Here is a 21,727-nt window from a genome sequence, read left to right as displayed (position 1 = left end):
TCATAATGGCCGTCCTTAGCATGCACACATTGGCCTTCTGCAAGTCCGGACCTATACCCTTTGGACTACAAATTGTGGTCCAAGCTTCAGGAGATGGCTTGCAAGAAGAGACATCCCAATATTGAAAGTTTAAAGCGGTCTCTTCTGAAGGCAGTTGCTCATTTTCCAGTCGATGTGTTGCGTAATTCAATTGATGCGTGGCCACAAAGACTTACGGAATGTGTGCATGCTAAGCGTGGCCATTTTGAATATTGATTTGTCATGCATCCATTTCAGTAATGTTATTAGGATATTAAAATATCTCTCAGCATTTTGTGTCAATTTACTTAAAACTTTGTGACAGTATTTATGGTATATAACTGGTGGGGTAGCATTATAGTACGGCTGGCGTTCCCAGATTTAAAATTTAAAAAATGCATAAATGATGTAAATATAAAGTAAAACTTGACTTATACATGTTTGACCTTCATGGCATTAAAATAGCTATTTTTTGTGATCCGCTTGCAACGCTCCATTAACACCACTCATTCTAGCATTTTTTTTATCAATGCCTTTCCTGGCTGGACACCGGGCAGGTTCGGCGTAAAGGACTCTCTATTCCTTGCTGTCTATCTGGAGGGAAAGCTTGGACAGGATTGGATCTCTACAGCAAGCGTGCAAATACTCTCTTGTACGCCAGTGTATGGAGCAGAGGGCTACATGATTGGTTCTTGTGACCCTTCCTGCCTTCTGAAGCAGACAGCAGTAGAATTTCTACCCGGTTCTTCACACTCATGCCACTCGTGCTATGTGATGCTACAATATGCAATATTGACTGGCGTAACTTTACCAATCTCAAATATACCACTTCTTAATGGGCCACTGCATTGTATAATTGATTGCACGAACAGTGATGTGCATTAAAAACTAAAAGATCAACACAGTTTTTGTCAAATGAGTTAAAGTCCTCATGGTAGAAATTCAGCTTGTGGCTGCTCTACCACTTAACCTGCAAAACTATTATTTTTTTTCGTTATTACCTAACTGCTTAATATTGTGTCAATGAAAATGTTTAGTATTCATTTGAAAATTCTTAACATCGAATGGTCTCTAGACAAAATTATTTTAAAATGTTTATCAGCATTCTCAAGATGTAATAAACAGTGGTCTGAATTACTAATCAGCACTGTTACGTGAGTAGAGTGTACGATAGTTGGATCCACACACCTCCGTATCAGAGTATTTTTCACAGCGTGCCAAGACAACAGAGGCCCCTGATTCGAATCCCGGAGTGAGCACAGGTGTTCTTTGTGAGTGTCCCTTCTTCAATATCATATTCATATTCGTGATTAACCAAAAGTGGTAGAAAGCGAAGTAAAATAAACCAAATCAATCAGTAGTTGGATCATCCACAACAATGTCGTCTACTGTTGTGCAGAGGCACTTGTGATTCAGGTAGGTTTTTTAATTACCAAAATGCCGAAAGGTATAAAACACCAGAGTTCACATTTGTTGCATAGTGGGGCATCTCATTTTCTAGCTAAAACATGCATGGATGATGCTTTGTTGAAAACCAAGCTGACTTCAGGCAAATAAACAATACCTGTGACGACTAATACCATAAGTAAATTATTAAGCAAAAAAGGGCCGACTCTTCCTTCGGTCTTGGTGTTCCCACCCGAAATGCCCATGCTACGCCACTGTAAAGGTTTGTTTACATGAGAAATTACTGAACAAAACATGCTTGAAATGGTATGAAAAACTTAGCAGCACAAACATACACGTCATAGAATCGAAAGATCATACAACCTCTGCCATCTATTGACAGAAGAAGAAACTATGTGATGAAAATCGGGAACCCGTCGACTCGACGACTAGGTATGCGGATTGGTTAAGTGAATAAAACAGCTGTTTACTACCTTACATGGGCGTAACCTTCACCATCAGGAAGAACAGCCAACCAAGTTTGAGATGGGGGAGATTCATACCAGGTTTCAAAAGGATGGCCACATAAGAATAATGTTTCCAGGTTATTCGTGGAAACTGAATGACTGTGTCAAGGCAAGTTCTGGTCAGCCATGCGTGTCTGATGACAACGTTGATAAGAGTGCACCAGTGGCGACTCGTGGCTTTTTTGGAGTGTAGTAAGACGTTATGGTAAACAGAGTAAGGTTTGAAAAAAGGGGTTAATTACATTCACACGTCTTGCTTGCATTGCATTTAGAATGTTAGCTGCAGGCCATGCTCAACGTGTGGCAAGGGGCCCTTGCTCCTTAATATGAACTACGAAATATTTAAAAGTGAACCTATAAAAATCGACGAAAATAACTGACGATATTTCAGATTTTGCAAGAATTTATGTTTTCTTCCCCTCCCTGTCGTGTGGATTGATGATAATAAAAAGTGTTGCTTAAACTTCGAAATTATGCTAAATACTTCTAAATTGTGGTAGGATCTTTTTTCTTCGGATAATTTGTAATTCTGCATCTGCTTTTGTAGAGTTTTGAACTTGCGTTACTTATTTTTAACAGTTATGTAATAGTGTAAATTCCCCCCCAGAATTGTTTAAAATGGTGCAACAAACGACATTGGTTCAACATCGAACTTACAAAGGTTTGAGAAAATTGTTTATCCTCAACTTTCTACAGATTTCCTACCATAAAATCTCCTGACGAACTAAATTGGGCATGATGAAGAAGAGACAGAGGATGGATCGTGGCATGGTTGTAAAAAAGCTTTCTGCTGGATTGGCATACTCCCCTTTCGTTTGAAACATGTCCGCTGGTGAAGTAGAAATAAGATTTGGACATAATTTTTATTTCCTCAAAACATATTCCTTTGAATTCGATTTCCCTCTCCCAGGGATTGGCATTTGCATATTATGCTAGAAACGGTGCCAAGTGCCAACAAAATATCAAATTGTGCTTGGTTTAGCAACATTTTGTTGGGGTTGGCATCGCTGATTGAGGGAAGTCTTGCTGGTTCCTCGATCCTTGCCCATCTTCGTAACCTTTCCCCACTCCCTTGCACTTACCCTTCCACCCCCCACCCATCTGTCTGTAGGATGACCGCCAAGATTCCTTAGCGAGTAGCAGAAAAGCCCGTGTCCATCGTCTTTGGGGACTGCTACTGGAGCGAGCGAGAGCAGCTCCAGTAAATAACCTAGGCAATTGTACGTACATTGTGCTCCTAATTTTATAACATGCATTAAGCTCCTAAAAAGTAGAGAACTGGAAATAAGTAAAAATTTTCCTCACTTTCTACATGGAGGAATCGCCCCTGGAGTGCAGTGTTTCAGCACCTAAGGGAAGCATACAATTGAATATGCAGAAAACTACAGTGTGGAAGCTATTGTGTGAGCAGTTATACGTTAAACTGTACAAGTTGTGCTTGGTGAAGGTCCTTACACCAGCAGACATTGTGAAAGGGAGTGGAGTGACTTTTCCCTGGAAATGGGAGTCTAAGACTGATTTATGGAACGGCTAATCCTCAGTAAGCCACATTTCACATCCATGGCAAGGTGAATAGTCACAATGTCCACATCTGGTGAACCTAGCTTTAACATGCAGTGATAGAGTACCAGCATGACTACTTCAGAGTGAAGGTTTTCTGTGTGATATCACGTAAGAAAATACATGATCGAAGCAACTGTGACTGACTACACCTACCAGGACATGGTGGGAAACTGCTTGCTTCCAGTTTTTCTCAATGGAGGGAACTCTCTTCCACTTTCATATGAATGTACTAGTGCTCCTCAATTGTTCTTGCATAGCACTGAATTGGTCATGTTACACCTTCCTCCATGCAGGATCTATGATTTCATGCATTCTTTGGGGATTCATTAAAGACACCCACCATTAACCATGTCCCTCCAGAATCTTTGTGGCCAAATAACCCATGCAACGAAGGCCATGATACCAGACATGCTTCCTCAGGTATGGCAGGAATTTGATTGCCATATATGGATGTGCACCTCGTGCCCAAGGGTGCACACACTGAAGCACTATGATTAACACATCTCAAATTTGACCAGCTGCTCTTCCTAATGATGCAGGTTACACCCATGCATGTGTATTTTATTCACATACAAAACCCACAACTCTTTTATGAATATCCGGTATTAATTGCTGACCCATGAGACAATAACAACCTATGGCGCAACAACCCTTGCAGACCAAGCCCTACCTATTGACTGCCAGCCTTATTGCCACATACCTCAGCAGAGGTGGGCTATCATCTAACCAGTTACTGGATGACGTGTGGCAAGAACGACGAACTCCCAGTCGTCGTAGGTTTTCCATGACTGTGTTACGCTATTCATTTGTAGCTCCACATGCACCATGGAATGTTTTTCTTTAAAAACAGATGGGAAAATGTTTTGTCAGGTGTATGTACAGTTTGAAGTGTTGTGTGTGTATCACTTTAATGTGAAATTTTCTTAAGGCTGGCATCTTTGTAGCCTCAGTACAGCTTGGCACACACAGGCTGCCATACCCATCATCATAATAATCAAATTCTAATGAGAACAAAAAAAACGTGTAGCTTACCTTGCATTCAGCTAGAGACTTTTCTACTCTTGTTTGTAGGACTGCATCAGGTCAGTGAAATTGAAACCGTTAAGATCTAAGGGATCATCTTCCATACCTGGCAACTCAACATTACTTATGAGTTCAGAATAGTCCATGTCACCAACTCCCGTGTTATAACTGTGGAGAAGACAGAGAAGATTGTCACTTTCAGTTATGACACTGGTTTGCTTGTCTAAAATTAACTCCACCACTTAACATATTATACTAGATAAGTAATTTCTGAAAGCATACCAAGCCAGTGCCATTACTTTTAACCTTTAGTCAACAGAGGAGCCATAGTTCATCTGAAGCAGCGCTATGCTAGCAAGGATAGAAAATGCACGTGATTCTTCTGCATTACAACGTTAAGCTACCTAACTGCTTCAAAGCGTTACCGCCAACTTAAAAAAGTAAGTAAAAAAAAAGTGTCAAAATTTTCCTCATGTTGACGGAAGGTAATTGTGACAAGTCTCTATCCTCTCCAGCATATGCTGCGTGAAATGTATGTACACCTATAAATATATTTTTTTCTACCAGTAATGATCACTGAAGGTAACACACGCAGCGTTTAACAATAATAATCTTGGACGTGCACAGGAATAAAATCAATGGTGAATATGAAAACACAACTCCATTTAAAGTTTCTAATGTTTCACATTTCTTTACATATAGCACAATAACATATACATCAACATAAAAGTTATTTTTTCCTTGTTTAAGTGAGAGTCTTCGTTAAACATCACTCAATAGCAGAATAGTATACTGCAACTTTTATCAAAACAAAGTTAATGAACAATGACATGCTAAGGATGAATGGAATGTTACAACTACAATATTATATTATGAATATGTTCATGAATGAATGAATGAATGGAGGGCAAAAGTTTCATAAGAATGAATGCACTGGCAACAAAGCATATGAATTCTAAATCTTACCTTTACGAGGTAATTTTCCAATTAATACTATAATAAAAAGCAATATATAATTCATGATCTAGTGTGCACATTGATGCTAAATATCTAAGGGTGAGGGACTAAAGTTTGAATTGCCTTAGCTCAACAATCTTAGGTTTTTAAAAATTTTCTATTTCATCAACAATGTCTCTAATTAATCATTACTGGCAATTATCACACAGAATGAGGCAGTCATGTATGGATGGATTGGTATTGTTTCACATATTCGGCAGCATAAAGTTGCATGCAACATGACAAGGAGGTAGCTACGATTATTTTCTGCGATCATTCATAAACATATCAAAACAACTGTCAGCAATTACACTGTATTAACATGACATTGCTGTTATAATATGAAATTAGTGAAAACATTTAAGAAAAAATCATGAAAAAATTAACTTCTAAATAATTAAATTTTGTACCATAAACTATGTTCAACATACATCACAATAACATTTCTCGTCACAACAAAAACCTAGATTGCAAAGTATAATGTCACGTATATTAAATGCTAAATCTGTGAAACAAGGACAAAGTTTAGCTCTATAATTTACACACAGTATTTTAACACGAACATAGAATATTTAACAGCACTAAATACATCTCTTTTTTTTCTTCTAATACATATTTTTTATGAATATGATATGTTTCAAGGAAGGAATAGAAATTTTAACGAGACATTCTTTTAAATTCAAGTTTAAACAGCTCTTCAATGTAAAAATTACTTAATAAATTTTAGAGAAAATTAATATCATTCACATGCTTTTGCTGCACAGCATATACAATTTTCAACACATGTAAAAACAATTCAAATATATTACTACATATAATATGCAACCTACACTAGTGCAAACTACAAGACAAATAGGAAAAATGAATGCTTCTATTCATGCATGTTGAATTATCAGCACCATCTCAAAATATAAGATTGGAATTTCATTCCATGTATATATTTTGCAATATTTAAACCTACAGGTAATGCTTAAATGTTACTTCCCTAACTTGTTCCTTCATTTACGTACAAAGATAAACATTAACCCATTAACAATTAATTAACACTGCCAATAATATTACTGCCATTTTGGACACTCCATGACAAAACAAAAAATATTAACATTACAAACTTTGATCAGCACCACAGTAATACATCCAAGTTTACAAGCACCTTCATAAAAAAGGGGGAAGGGTGGGAAACACAAGCATGAACATATATACAGCTGTTGTAAAGAAATATTTGAATTCTGACTAGGGTTTAAATTTTTTTGCTTGCAGCGATGCACAAAGCATAATACTGATTTTTCATTTACGTTTAAAAAAAGGGGAAAGAAGATTCTCTGAAAAACTCAAAACACAAAAATACTAAGTACCCAAAAAGAGGACAATATTTCTTTTTTATTTTATGGGTCTTGAAGGATACTCAAAAGATGGATTATTTATGAGAAAAAACTTTTATATTAACTAAATACATTTACATCAAAATTAAGATGCTGAAAATAATAAAAAAAATAATATAAACTAAATCCTGTCATCAAAACATCCAACAAAGTCAACTTTGTAATTACTTTAACTGCATGTTTTTTTTTAAAAATCAAGCTTAGATAAAATTATTTTAATATCTTATTATTTACAACACGTAGTAAGACACGTTTTTTCAACCCTAGCATGATGTTCAAATAAGTTTTCAAAGTCTAACATTATAACCAAACAGTTGTGTAGGTATTTTAACACTTTTCAAACAAAATATATATAAGGTCCAATATTCTATAAACAATACTACAATACTGAAGGTCTTTGGCCAGTGTTTTATTAGAAAATCTATTAAGAATGGCATCTTGAGTAAATATACCAGGTGCAACAGAATCAAAAATCTTTTAAAACACAACTGTGCAATGATGACAAGATCAGACACACATACAATCACATTTTAAAAAAAGTACATGTAAATCATAAACATACATAACATCCATTAATGGAATAACCAGAAATCCTGTGTTGGTTCCTTGCAACTATTTTGATGTCAAAGTACAGGGTACGATTTAGGATCACTGTCACTTATTAAAAATGAAGCTCTAATATTGTTATTTATGGCACTTTTATTTTGTTTCTAGTGATGTCTTTTAGAGAAAACATTAATTTGAGACCATATTGATTCATTATTATATCACAGTCTATTAAGCTCTGAATTAAGTATTTTAATTTTGAAGTGTTGACATAGCATACATGAAAGTGTGAAATTTAGACAGACAGACACAGAGAGTGAGAGAGTAAGAGTGAGAGAGTGAGAGAGAGAGTGAGTGAGAGAGAGTGAGAGAGAGAGAGAGAGAGAGAGAGAGAGAGAGAGAGAGAGAGAGAGAGAGAGAGAGAGAATACAAAGTATCTATTAAAGTAAGATATTCTGCCATTTGAAAACTAGCTGGCCACTCCCCATTTAAGCTTCAAGGGAAAATTCAGTTTGTAATGGTCTTACTAGGTAGCTATTGTGGAGTACCAGAATACTTTGGAAATATGAGGTTCAGTATAAACTTAATTTATTTTATACAATACAATACAGGCACTGTGATGCTACTAGCATTTTAAAATGCTTTGCCTGAATTTTATTTAATCTGGAAAATATGTTACCCTGTATTATGCCTAACTACATACAAACTACTTTAAAATCACCCAAAAAATAGCAAATGCAAGTTCCTGCAAACCTTTTCATTTTCTCTACTTGCATGCATGATTACATTATTTCTATTTCCATTGTTGTGATATTCAGACTTTCAGCTGTGATATTCAGACTTTCAGCTGCTTTCCTTTCCAATTTATTTAGAACTGAATATTTTAAAAACTGCAATATGAGTTTTATGTAACAATTTGATCCTATTTCTTTCAGTAAATATTATCTGTTAAGCATGTGGTAATGTACTGCTTAAAATAAAATAAAAAAATTGAAAATGGTACGTTACATTTTATGCAACTGGTTTCATATTTTATTTACAGATTTGAAGATAAATCGTTGCTTGAGAACCCAATATATTTTACAAAATAAAACTTAACACAGTATAAGAATTCGACAGTAAAAAACACATAAATTCTTGTCAACATTGTAAGGATACTGGTCTGCAGAGCATCTAATATCTTGCCCAGTTAACATGATGTTTATAGAATTGATGTAATGAAAACTTCAATATGAACTAACAATAATTAACAATCTAGTGGAAAAACAAGGGAATGAGCTAGACATTCATACTCTAACTTCATTACAATTCTCCACTACTTTTCAAACAGTTACATTAATTATTTCCAAATGGATGGATTGTTAAGTCAAAAACAATAACCAATGTATCTACTACAGTTAATTTTTGATAATATAGTGTGTATTAATTAATTTCAAAATGTAAAATTCGAATTTTCAATTTAGAATATCTTCTTTAGAGCTGAATTAATACTACATTGATCCAATGCCAACACTGATGCCAATACTCACACAATTTAGTTATTCAGAATATTTATAAATGTTAATATACATGTATTTCATTGGAACTATACCATATTATTTTACCAGAGTAGCGATGGACTGATATGAAATTTTTGCTGGTTATGTGGTGCTGATATAAAATTGTAAATGTCCTTGAAGAACATGAATCATTACTTAACCGCCTTAATTAATTTATGTATCCAGGTGACTGTAATTTGAGATTCAAATTGCAACTATGACTTGCAAGTGTTTGTTTATATTCATTAGTACAGTGGAGAATTTTCCATTTGCTGAGTGTTCTCATATATTGCAAAACCAGTGTGAACTCATGAGACATGTAAAAAGCTGGAAGTATACAGTGGAAGACAAAATTATGAACATCCTTTGAATTTTTTTTTTTCAACTTTGAATGCTTACAGAAAAAGTTGTTTCAGCACTTGCAATGTATTTATACTTCAATTGAAAGAGAGTGAGAGAGAATTAATGTAAAATATATATATATATATATATATATATATATATATATATCTGGAGTAAAAAAAAAATCTTCCAGGGGCTACTCAAATAATAAGAGTAGTGAAGTAGTGATATATATCATGTTCAAGTTGTGGTAAGCCTTTTGAGCTGTTTATTCTGTAGAGTGAGAAGCATAACTGAAGATTGTGTGAATATTGTTAGTGTTTTGGCAAAATGAAATTGTAAAGAAGAAGTAGAGCAATGACACCAATGAAAAGAGTTGTTCGGACACTCACAAAGATGGGGCAGTATTGTCATCTCATGTGAATGAGGTCCTGTAGAGAAGTTGTTCATTCAAGAGGTTGGTACGTAATCTGGATAACAAAAGGTTTGTTTACATTAAAATAAAATAAAACCTCTTAAAAACATTGCAGGAAAGAGTTCCCTACACTATGGATGACAGAAGAATGAAAAGGCTGTCTCAAGGCAGAAGAATATCATCTGAAACCATCAGACGTGCACTGGGGACAAATGCATATTTCTGTCAATTTAAAAATAATACAAAGATAACTGAAATTGGATTAAGAAGTGGGATTACAAGGGAGCAGTGCAAAGACAATGAGAGAGGGCAAAAGAACCCATTCAGTGGAAGAGACAATCGGTAGAAACAATCCATCTGGGCCAATGAAAGTCTGACGATATTTGGAAATGATAGGCAAAAGAACATGAGACAGAACATAGAGCAAACTTCAATGCATGAAGGTAAACGTAAAGGAACTCCACAAGTGTTGCGATTTGGGCATGTACCTCATGTGATTGACAGCATACTGAAGACAAGAAAATACATCAACCCTGACTACTTCCATCAGGGATTTCTTTAATAAGAATGAACATTTTTTTCAGTAGGATTTGTATCTCTGCCAAGCAGCAAAAGTCTGCAGTGATTCACAACAAAAAAAGGGCATTTAATTGTGCCCTGGTAAGAAAACAGCCCTGACCTGAACCGGATACAAAATTTCAGGTACTGTTTGAAAAAACTTGTACAAATGAAGAATCTATCGAATAAAATGTAATTGAGGTTACAATTGCTTCCTGGTACCATATAATATCAAACAAAGAGCTTCAAACAGTTGTTGGCTTAATGAAATTTCATTTTGAAACATAAAAGCTACATGGTTACCCTACTGAATGCTGACAGTTTATTGAAATCAATCATTTTATCAGATTGTTGTGTACTTGAACGTGACTGCAGTTTGCATGACTTGATGTCTACAATAGATATTTGCATTCTGTACGTATTGAGCATACAAAGCCCTAGCAAGTGAAATATGAAACATGCCATACCATTTTTATTTATGTAAGCAGGTTAAGTGCTGAGAAGCTCTTTGCTGCTAATGGTGATAATCATATTGTAATTGTAATCAAGGGGTCAATACCTGGTGGAGACACATTGCACAGTGGTTTGGATCCCACTTTAAACTATAGGTTCAGTCCCAATTAGCCTATCTGTGCATAAAGTGGACTTAAAACCCCCTCCCTAAAGGCTTAAAATAAACAACATCTGTTCAAGAATCAACATACTTTTTCTATGTTTTCCCCATATGCATCCACATGATAGAACAACCAATTCCACATGATGTAGTTCTAAATTCTCTCATCAGATAACTGGAATTGCGAATGGGATTTGCCTTTGAAAAAGAAACTGCATATTTAGACATTTACTTTACAAAAACAGCAAATAAAAAATATGCTTGTAAACACAAAAGTAGTAACAAAGGAGCAGAATCTGCACTAATTATAGGCTATTTATATATGATCAGTATGCCTATACTGGCTGATAAGAGTGGTGCATAATCTGTTCCATTCTTATTAATAACAATTACAAGTTTAAATGACATGATCAGAAAATTAAAATAGATGTCATTTAACCATAAAATGCCTTTTACACAATACTGGATTAAATGAATGAAAAATTATGCACCCTACAAGATTCCCAGACTATGGAGTAATATTGGCTGGTATCAGTGATTAAAACTGAAACAATGTATAAGTATTGACTCAGGCCTAGTATATTTATTGTGCACTTGAAACAATCTCCTCAATCATATTTAATATGAAAAATTTTATTTGGTTATGTGCTAGTAACATTTTAAAGTGGTGATAGAATTATCAGAGATAACAGGACACTACATAAATATCACAAGACAAGTAATTGTCACATGAAAAATGCATCTAGAGAGCTTTGTTACTAAGTAGAGTGCAAATAAACCACTTCCTTATTCTTCTAAACCACAATTGTTCCAAATCAACTTACTAATAAAGATTTAAAAACCATCTTCCATGTATAAATTTTAATAGTGTGATAAAAATCTGTATAATTTGTTAACAGTCAATTAAGCTATAAGCAAGGCACTTACAGGTATGGCCTGTCAGTTTGAAAGAATATCTACATGAAAATTATTCAAATTTTCTGATAAATCTCTTGAATTTGAAAAAATAATAATATATAATCTCTATTCAAATTCATATCTGCAAGTCTCAAATGGACATTACAATTACGGAAGTTTCTCTTGTAACATTTTAATGCAGCAACTGTATAATGAGATTTATGTTTTTTTTTTATTACTACCCTGTCATATCACAGATACGTATGTGTTTTTCTGTCATTTTCTATTTAGTTGTTTATTGGCAACAACGGTTACTGGCCTTATCTGGAGTAGAGAATGCCTACTTAACCTTGTGGTATTACAGAAAATGTAGCCTACATGCAAACTGAATTTTATGATTAACAATTATTTACTTTTTATGTGAAGATAAAAATATGCTGTGTGCCAGTTCTAACCCTGATTTGTGCATAGCATAATAGCTAGGGTGGTCATGCAGCCACGTAGATCATGCCAAGAATGAACAGTGGGATCCATGCTGACTACACATCATCAAATTAAAAGTCTACTAATAGAACTTTGCTGTTATCTTGGAGTTTAGTTCTATGATAACATTTTATTCTCAACCCTGCATTTACAAAAATGCAAATTAAATGAATGAATTTGGTGGACAATTTTTGTAGATTATCTTTACTTACAACCGTTCATCACTACTGAAGAACATGCAGATAATACAAATAGTGTTGCTCCAAGAAAACTGAGATGAACATTTTTTTCATAAATACAGACCCCTATTTATCACATCACAAAACATAGCCAATATGCACGTTGCATTTGTTACTGATACACAGAATTGACTGTTGATTGGTAAACAAAAATTCAAAATATCCGAAGTGTATAATCATTCACCGTTCAAAATACTTTGGTTTCATTGTGACGCACATTTATTTACACATTTCATGTTCATACAATCAACGAAATGTTAAAAAAATATATTTACACACTTAAAATCAAGTACAAAAAAGTATTATGAAAATTATATGAAAACCAGAAGAAACAAAAAAATCACATGAAAAAAGGAGGAATCTTAATTAAATGCTTCAAGTTTTCACAAAAATATTAAGCCTATGTTGATATTCAGTCATGGACATTTTTAAAGTACAACATACAAAAATTGGAAGTTTGTATCTTTTGTCACTGGTATTTGTTTGTATTTCAAGTTATTAAAAAAAACAACTCTGTAGAACTTTTATTATATCTATTTCAGGGGACTGTGTTTACACAACTTATAATGCTGTAACTGTACAATCTGGGAAAATTTATAACACACTGCCTGGTTGGAACCAGCAGGTTCAAACGTAAAAAGCAGTAAAGAGTAAACTCGAAATTCCTTTGTACATTCCACTACAATCCTAAAAATATTGAATGAAAAATCGGACTATCTTTTTGCCTCTCCTACAACAAAATTAAACATGAAAACAAAAAAGTGTTCTCACTCTCCAACAAGTGTCTGTAATGGACAAATATCTGTCTCAAGTCTACTTATGCGGAGGCTAAACGGAACCAGAACTTTAGGTGATGGGGATTATAACTGAACTGGTGTACTACTAGGCATCTTTCTTCACAAGAGAAATGTTTCAAGAGCTCACAAGGATGACTTCATTAACCTGAAGGAATATTTTTCTTATCTTAATATCTCCAAATATTGCACTTGGACTTACCCCAGTTAAAGCCTTATATGTACAGTTCTATTGCTCAAGGAAAAATCTACAGTCCTTCACTATGAATTCATGTTGCTTAAAATGTATCCAATTTTATTCTGTAGATTTACTTTGCAGTGCATCTTATCTTTGCAAAGGACAAATTTGCACATGAAGTTTTGATTTGCTTTCCGAAGTGAAGTTCAGAATATTTAACAATTTCAAATGAGGCAGATAAAAAACCTTCCTATAGCCATTCGCTACATATCATGATAGCTCTTTTACATGACCAACACTGCACAAACCAACGAAGAAAAATCCAACACATGCACAGTTGAAGTTGGAATATCATATATTCAGTGCATGACTCAAAAGTTCTAGTATTACAATGGATTGTGGTACTTTAAACATAAGCAGTGGCAGCAGGGCATCTGGCTTTTACATGGGAAAGCTGGGTTTGATTCCCAGGGGAAAATTATCCATTTAATGCCTCTGTGTAAGATTATAATCCCCAGCAACCTATCAGAGCATGACATCGATATTATGCAAAATTTTCTAAACGTTGACTTGAACCCAGGACTTTTTCCATAATTAAGCAATATGATGCTTTGTAGATACTAGTTACTTATTTGATACAAGATAATGTTTTACATCTTTTGCTGGAAAATGCCATATCACTTACAAATAATATATTGACTATGCCATTACATTATATATTTGTTGTGTTAATTTTCTCATGTTACTAGTGAAGTGTTTTGTCATGAAAAGATTATGGTTATCCTTGTAATCAGAAAAAAAAAAATTGCATTACATTTTCGAAATGAATGACATGTTTATGAAATTCACAATCTACTTATTACGACAAATCAGCATGTGTAACTAAACATGGAAATTGTAATAATAATATAGGTTTAAAGGAATGACCAGTGTGCAAGATTGAATAATGATCAGTAAATGCATAAATCTGACTACCAATAATGGCATTTAGCATACACAACTACTTTTTACACATGAACTCAAAATGATTTTCTAATTTATTGACTTCCTAAATAAATGTGTCCTTGTAAATGTTTCTAGCACAACAACATGTATATCAAAGAAAATGCAAGTACAGAATATGGTTGTATTTGTTGTAGAAACTCTTACAAAACTATTATGCTTACTTAGTCTACAGTCATTGTATTAATAATAGATATACACCCTTATTTTAATTCTTACAAAATTTCTATTATTATTTTGGGTGGTAAAAAATATTATACTTATCCGTGATAATAGAATTTGTTACCCAAGATGAAATAGTCAACATTATGCATGTCAAACTCCTGAGAAAAGGGGTGACAATTATTTGTTACAAGATAAAAATATATCATTTACATTTCTCAAAATATTCTGGTTGCTGCATTCCATGCACACACGCGCATGTGCATACATGCACGCAGACGCACACATACACACAAAGTTTATGTTTCATTGCTATAACTGAGCTACTTTCGATAAAACTAACACTTATATGTACAAAACAAATCAAATGACAAGAATGAGCTGAAAGAATTGAGCCATAGTTTCGTGCTTACAAAACCAATAACAATAAAGAAAAGAAAACTGGTTTCACATTCAGTATGCACAATCATCTCTCTTTTTATATATGTGTACTAGCTTTTTGTTGTTCACATATGCAGAGTGACAGATCTAAATTTTGCTTTCAGCTACAATAAATATTATTGTCTTTGGGAATTTGATTATAGGGTGGGACGAATTCAGCATTCGCACCATTCTCTAATTCCGATGCACCCTTTAAAATTCATGGGTATTTTGGTCCCAGAATCACTTATCAATCGTGGGGCACTTCCCAATGCTGGTACTGATCTAACACAGCTACCTCCGAACAACGATGTCTTATAGTTCCATCACTGTTGGCATACTGAGATGAAATGGAATGATTAAACACTTAATACCCTAAAATACAATATCTACCACAATAATGTCTGCCAAAAAATAAGACAGTTTCATGTTTCTTGGTATATTTTCAAGCCTGTTCACACACAAATTTTATTTACAAAGACATTTTTAAAATTTGTCTCAAAAATACCCTTAATGTAGAGATTCATTTTTCTAGGATGTCAGCCATTTACATGCACAAGTCTACTTGACTGTAATTCTGTTATAAAATGTTAAAAATTTACCAGAAACAACTTGTTCTTGACTGATGTAAGGAAATATGGTTACAAATTTACATTAATTTTGCAAAACCAAATTCCCAGACTTCTTCAGACTATCCAGGTATAGTACTTTAAAATAACATTCCAGACCATTCTATAATGATTTAACAAGTAATAAGTTAGTGTTGCATCTCCAACTTAAGAAGTAAATCTAATGATTCACATTTATTTAACATTGTTGAAAATAAGCAGAAATGCATATTTGTGGTGAATAAAACAAAGATTTTGGAAGGAAAACTGGGCACATTTAGAAATCAAAAGTGGTATATAAAATGGTATTTCGATGTTAAAATAGTGAATGTAACCATACATTTGATTTTAAAAACTATATTACACAAAATAAGCATTTTCCTTCTAATAATGCATTTATGTAGCTACCAGAGTATTAAGTTAATTCCTGTGTAAAGGGAGTCCATTTTTGCTTCTCAAATATTTATAGCAGAATTCATAAATTTTCCGCAATTTGATTAACTCTCAGGATAATTAAGACTTCAGAAAGTGTCACGTAAGTAAATAAATTCTAAATTTCATGTTTAAGACACTATTTCACATTTTGCTTCATTTCATGACAAAACATGGTAGGAAAATGCACCTCACACCTTTCAAAACTGTGAAAAATGAACATTGCAGTGTGTTATTTCACATTTTGTGTTTCAAAAACGAAATATGTATGCCTCTAAATATAAGTGATGGAAAAGTGTTTTCAGTTTCCAATATTGGTAAGCAATAATGCTTAATTTTTCCCTGACATTTTTACTCTTACGTTGATTTCTTCACTTTTTCCATGTCTGTGGAAACCCTGTGTTTGGTGACAAAGGTTGTACAAATATAAAGGTAACGCAAAGTTCCCGTGCATATGGCACCATGCTGTGAGTGCACATTTAGGGGATCCGAGGGTAGGGTCCCACACATTCATGATCTCTGCCATTTTGGAGGTGATGTGATCAGCACCATGCTCTGGCCACTTTTACCCCCCAGGGTTGGCCCCATTACCCATTGATTTGAGGCTGGGTGAGCCCCTGAGCTCTTTATGCGGGGACAAGGCCAGAAAAATTCAGACCTTAGATCTAGAACAGGCCGGGTCTCCCACGTGCCAGTCAGATGCCCTAACAACTAGACCACTTTGGTTCCTTTAGGAATATAAGGGCAATTATTATTTATTTTTTCAAAAATCAGTAACATTACATCTACCATTATGGCATGAATAGTTAAATCCAGAAGTGGCATTTTACAAATCGTAAATCAGGCATCAGGGTATTTGAAACACTGATATTGTTGCCACTGGAAACACATCTGCCTCAAGAAGGGTTTAACAGTAAGTGGCTTCAGTTAACCCCTTTGGTGCGGACAACGAATATCTACGTTTTTGCCTATTGTATACAAATTGCATTTAACTTAAATATACATATGTTCTTAGTTTTGAAGTTCTAATGGAAACATGTATGTTTTTCTACGTTTTGCAGATTGTTTTGCCTGCAAACATTTGTTATTTTAGTTCATAGATTGCCCACTTGATGGCAGCACAAGTGCTATTTCTCTGCTTTTCTCTACTTGTTCTTGTTGCATGTGTGCTTTGCATTTGCTCATCTGACACAATGGCTAAGATGAGTTAACTTTTGCTATTTCTGTTTTCATTGAAATTGTTTTAGGATTGCATTGATTGAATTGTAACTCAGAATTACTATAAATGATGCCTCATTGGCACCAATATCCATCACTTACCAAATATATATGAAAATAGAGAGAATAAACTGAACAAACAAAAAAATAGAATCTCTTAATTTTCTTGAGATGGCAACACTGACACATGAAGCATATTACATACACATTGTTGTTTTTCGAATTTGGTTTTAAGTCCAACTTATGTACAGAGAGGCTTACTGGGACTGGACTTGCACTATATGCTTTCACTGGTCTCGAATCTGGGATCCCTTGAATACAAGGCATGTACAATTTTTGTAAGTTAGATTGTAAACAGTAGTATTTTGTATGCATACACAAAACATAAGGTTGATAAAGTGTATAGTAACAGAGAAATAAATTTTTAGAAAAGCGTCATACATGCCTAAAGGGTTAAAGCTTCTTTTTTCATCAGATTGATGAAATATTGCACAATTGGGGTTAGGGGTAATGAACAGACCTGAAATACCTCAAGAAATGTAAAGTTAGATGTTGGAACCTAAAAGAACCTCTAACTACATGCAACTAATTACTTCTACATTGTATGACAACGTATGTTAGAACTGTGAGATGAAAGAAAAGTTACAAGTACAGAAGTGCAGTTTTCGTGGTAACATTTGTACATATTCAGTTATAAAATCTACGACTGTAAATTCACTCATTTTTTACTGCTAAATATGAATTGAATTTCATGAGAATTCAAACTGAAAGATTTGGAAAAATTTCTTGCAACTATTTGTTTTTGCAACAAAATTTAACATTACTCCTTCAATCATTATTGTGCATAATCTTGACAACTACCGAAAAAAAAAGTGCAAGAGAATTTTGTTTATTCTGCAAAGAAAAAAAAATCAATGATATAGGCAAAGAAAATAGTAAGGTACTTGATCCTGGGAATCTCTGGAGCATGGTCTCACAAAATGGCACAGAAGGGGAGAAAGAGATTGGGCAAGGCAAAGCAGTACACCCCACTACAAATGGCTTGTAGCTGCAGTCACTTTTCCCCCTCTACACAATCCCGTTGTCTCACAAATGTTCATTGGTCGAACCTTTGGAGTCACTACTTATGAAGTATTGCTTTCGTTTACTAGCTCGCTCAAAAGATTCCCAGAACAGAGTACATAAGACGTGGTTGTTTCTCGGGGTGATTATAATTTTTATATAACAGCTACACTGGCAGCAGCCATTTGTGATATTTAGAGTGAATTAAAGGAAATTAGGAATAAGATTGATTGATTGATTTGAATTATATTACTTTGCTTTTCTGCTACTTTTGGCTAGTTGTGAAGATGATAATGAACAATGATAAAATAAGATGGATGAAAGGATAATCCCAAACATACACAAGCACAACACAACATGAGCCGCATAGAGGATTATAATGGCTGCGAGTCCACATGCCTGAGCCTTGCTAGTCTGCAAACTGCAGTCCAGGGTGTACTAAGTACGAAGAGAGGTTTACATTTGTCTCTCTTTAGAAAGAATCACTCACTCACCCCATAACCCCCCCCCCAAACAAGGAACAATAATAACTATTAAAGTTTACTTTAGGTAGAGAAATTAATAAACTGGGACCAAATCAATAATTCACGGAATTCAACTACTGAGAATCAAATTATGAACCCCTTGAACTGCCAGACCACTGGAAATCCAAACGATGAATGCAAAAAAATCCAAAACATATAATTTATTTCCTTGGTGACTTCACCTGCATCTCACACTTTAAACATGTGTCATTATACATAAAAAAAAGTAAAATGCTCCCCTGTGCTTTGCACCATGCCATGAAGGTGTATAGAGGTGTGGGTTAGTCATTATACATTATGTATGTAATTACATGCAAAATAATCTAATAGATATTTTTAGTGGTTTTTATTTGATTTTATCTGCGATGTTTTGTTCCCAGAACTTTTTCAAGCTACACATACAACAACACAACCTCACATGGCTAGTCACTCTAGTTCTGGGAAACCAGAACAAAATGTCGCAGATAAAATCAAATAAAAACCACTAAAAATAACTGTTTAGATTATTTTGCATCTACAAAAAGTGGTTATGTGAACCTTCAAGAAGAACAATGTATGTAATTAACAGCTTTGTAGAGAATTTTGGGTTTATTATATTTGATTTAATTTTTGTTATTTAGTGTTGCTTTTCTGCAACTTTTGGTAAATTGTGATTATGAGGATGAATGATGATATGATGAAATTCACGAAGGACCACTCACAATTCAACCCAGCATCCCTGGCTTCAGAGTATGCACTGACAACCCCTCCACCATGAAGGTTGGAAATTCTGGGTTTATGAAATGCAAATTAATACCCATAGTAATGACTTACATATCACTGACATTCAAGTTAATAGCCCAAGGAAATTTATCAGGCTGGATGGTTCAGATCTTTAATACATTATTATCTGCTTGGCTCATCGTAATTTATCATAATAATGAAAACAAAAGAAACTAAAAAAAAATCCATTGAATTTTGGTGCTCATAAAGGATATATTATCAGAGGACGTACAATTTTGTGGAAACAAAATTCCCGGACTTTTCCAGATGAGGGTCCAAAACTTTCCAGACCAGATAATTAAGAGTAACTAATGTACATGAACATGTGTGTAGGAAGGTACTTTACCTAAACCCGTATGTTGAATCTTGCATATAACCAAGTTTAAAATGGTAACCAATAGTGAGTCAGCATGATTGTTTTGTTTATTAAGTTCCACAAGATGATACTAAACAAAAACATCTTTCTCCTAAAATCCATAACAATTGCAGTGCAACATTTAATTATAGTAAATTTTAGTAATATATTACAATTATTTCTCTCACACAAAAAAATTTCAACAAGAAAGTGGTAAATACTAATAACCATTTATTTTTAGTAGATTTTTCCATGGTAACATGACCCATTTCCTAGGGTATTTAATATAAGCTCTCCCTACTAGAAATAATCAACATATTAATTTAATATTTGTTTGCCCAAAAATCAACTGTATATATAATATATATTCATAGATAAATTAATGTCACACTGCTTTGTAAACAAAAATTAAAATGTCATCAATAAAGGTCAAAGTAATTCGAATTCAGTATTAAAATATTTTTCAGAATTCAAATATTGTGATAATCCAGAGTATGGCAGCCAAATAGCACTCACTACTTGTGAATAGAGATCTTTGTTTATAATTATTATCAGAAACATAGGCCCCAAACCATGCAAAGCATGCCATCACTTTACGAGGTTTCTCATTGGATGAGTAACATCTGCGGTAGCAAATGTATCCATTGTGCTAGTGACTTTTAAGCATTCCCGGTTGTAAGATTTTTCAAGAAATTTTCAGCAACTTTTCCATAATTTTTCCAGAAAAAGTAAATTCACAGACTTTTCCAGATTTGCCTGACTGGTACACACACTAAATTTGTTTCCTCTAACAGCCCTGGCTTCACCGGCTTGTATACATACAGTGGCAAAGTAAACTGTAATAGGTTTGTATGCTAATACTCACCTACTTCCGGGTTCTGACACTGCACTTGCAACAGAAGGAGTATCTCTTGTTACACTTGGATCAGGTGAATGGGGTTGGTACATATTTTGTGGTGTAGCAGGATAACTACCAATTGTAGCAGGGCCACCCCAACTGAAAATAAATGGGAAATTTTCAGAATAACTTTACATTTGCACGTTTGTTATTTAGCATTGCTTTTCTTTCTAGATCACTTTTGTCATGATGATGATGAGTGTTTATTAGATGAAATTGATGAAGGGACACTAGCAAATAAGATCCATGCCCAGGCTGGGTTAAGCCTGGGAACATTGGTGACAAGTCCAAAAGAAGTACGGGAGGGAGAGAGAGAGAATGGCATTTTTCCATATTGACTATATCTACACTCTGGACCTCACTGTAGTTCAAAGAGCATATATAACAAGAGACCTCAATTATCGAAAATGCCATATATCAATGTGTATCACACGCACAGTCCTGCCCGTTTCGGTAAAGTGCCAAACTACTTCCAGTAGTACGCTTTTGATTGGCTGTTACCTTTTTTCTTCTTTCAAAATGGTGCCTACAGGAGAGTCAGGTCACAAGCAGCAGCCGCTGGTGCTTCTGAAATATGTAACGGGCTGATAGGAAGATGGGGTAATAGACAAAATTAGATCAATAGTTATACATAGTACTTAAGTATTAGAAAATGGTTTTTGTGTGTTTTTGTTAAAAATCCCATCTTTTAATACGCATCTGTAGATATTGATCCAAATTTCTCTATTACCCCATTTTCTTCCTTCACCTAATTTAGAGTCACCAGCCGTTGCTGGTCACGATCGT

At 34.3% G+C, this 21,727-nt stretch overlaps 1 protein-coding gene across 4 annotated transcripts in view; it reads right to left on the bottom strand.

Annotated features, from left to right (window-relative positions):
- Nucleotides 1-21,727, bottom strand: part of Stat92E (Signal transducer and transcription activator Stat92E) — a 68,942-nt gene that overhangs the window by 9,629 nt on the left and 37,586 nt on the right. For 3 of the 4 annotated variants that reach the window (XM_083137647.1, XM_083137638.1, XM_083137657.1), the window contains 2 exons: nt 20,909-21,040; nt 4,527-4,685 (listed from right to left, as the gene is read on the bottom strand). In XM_083137647.1, the coding sequence (XP_082993773.1) occupies nt 4,550-4,685; nt 20,909-21,040 (268 nt within the window). In that variant the 3' untranslated portion in view covers nt 4,527-4,549. Of the gene's footprint in view, nt 1-4,526; nt 4,686-14,536; nt 15,423-20,908; nt 21,041-21,727 lie in introns of those variants that run through there. The other variant, XM_083137665.1, reaches the window with a different exon arrangement.

This window comes from Lepisma saccharinum, chromosome 1 (assembly GCF_977018435.1).
Source record: "Lepisma saccharinum chromosome 1, izLepSacc3.1, whole genome shotgun sequence".
In the NCBI taxonomy this organism is placed as follows: Eukaryota; Metazoa; Arthropoda; class Insecta; order Zygentoma; family Lepismatidae; genus Lepisma; species Lepisma saccharinum.
The sequence above is the reverse complement of the archived record's forward strand: the minus strand, read 5'-3'. Positions and strand labels throughout refer to the sequence as shown.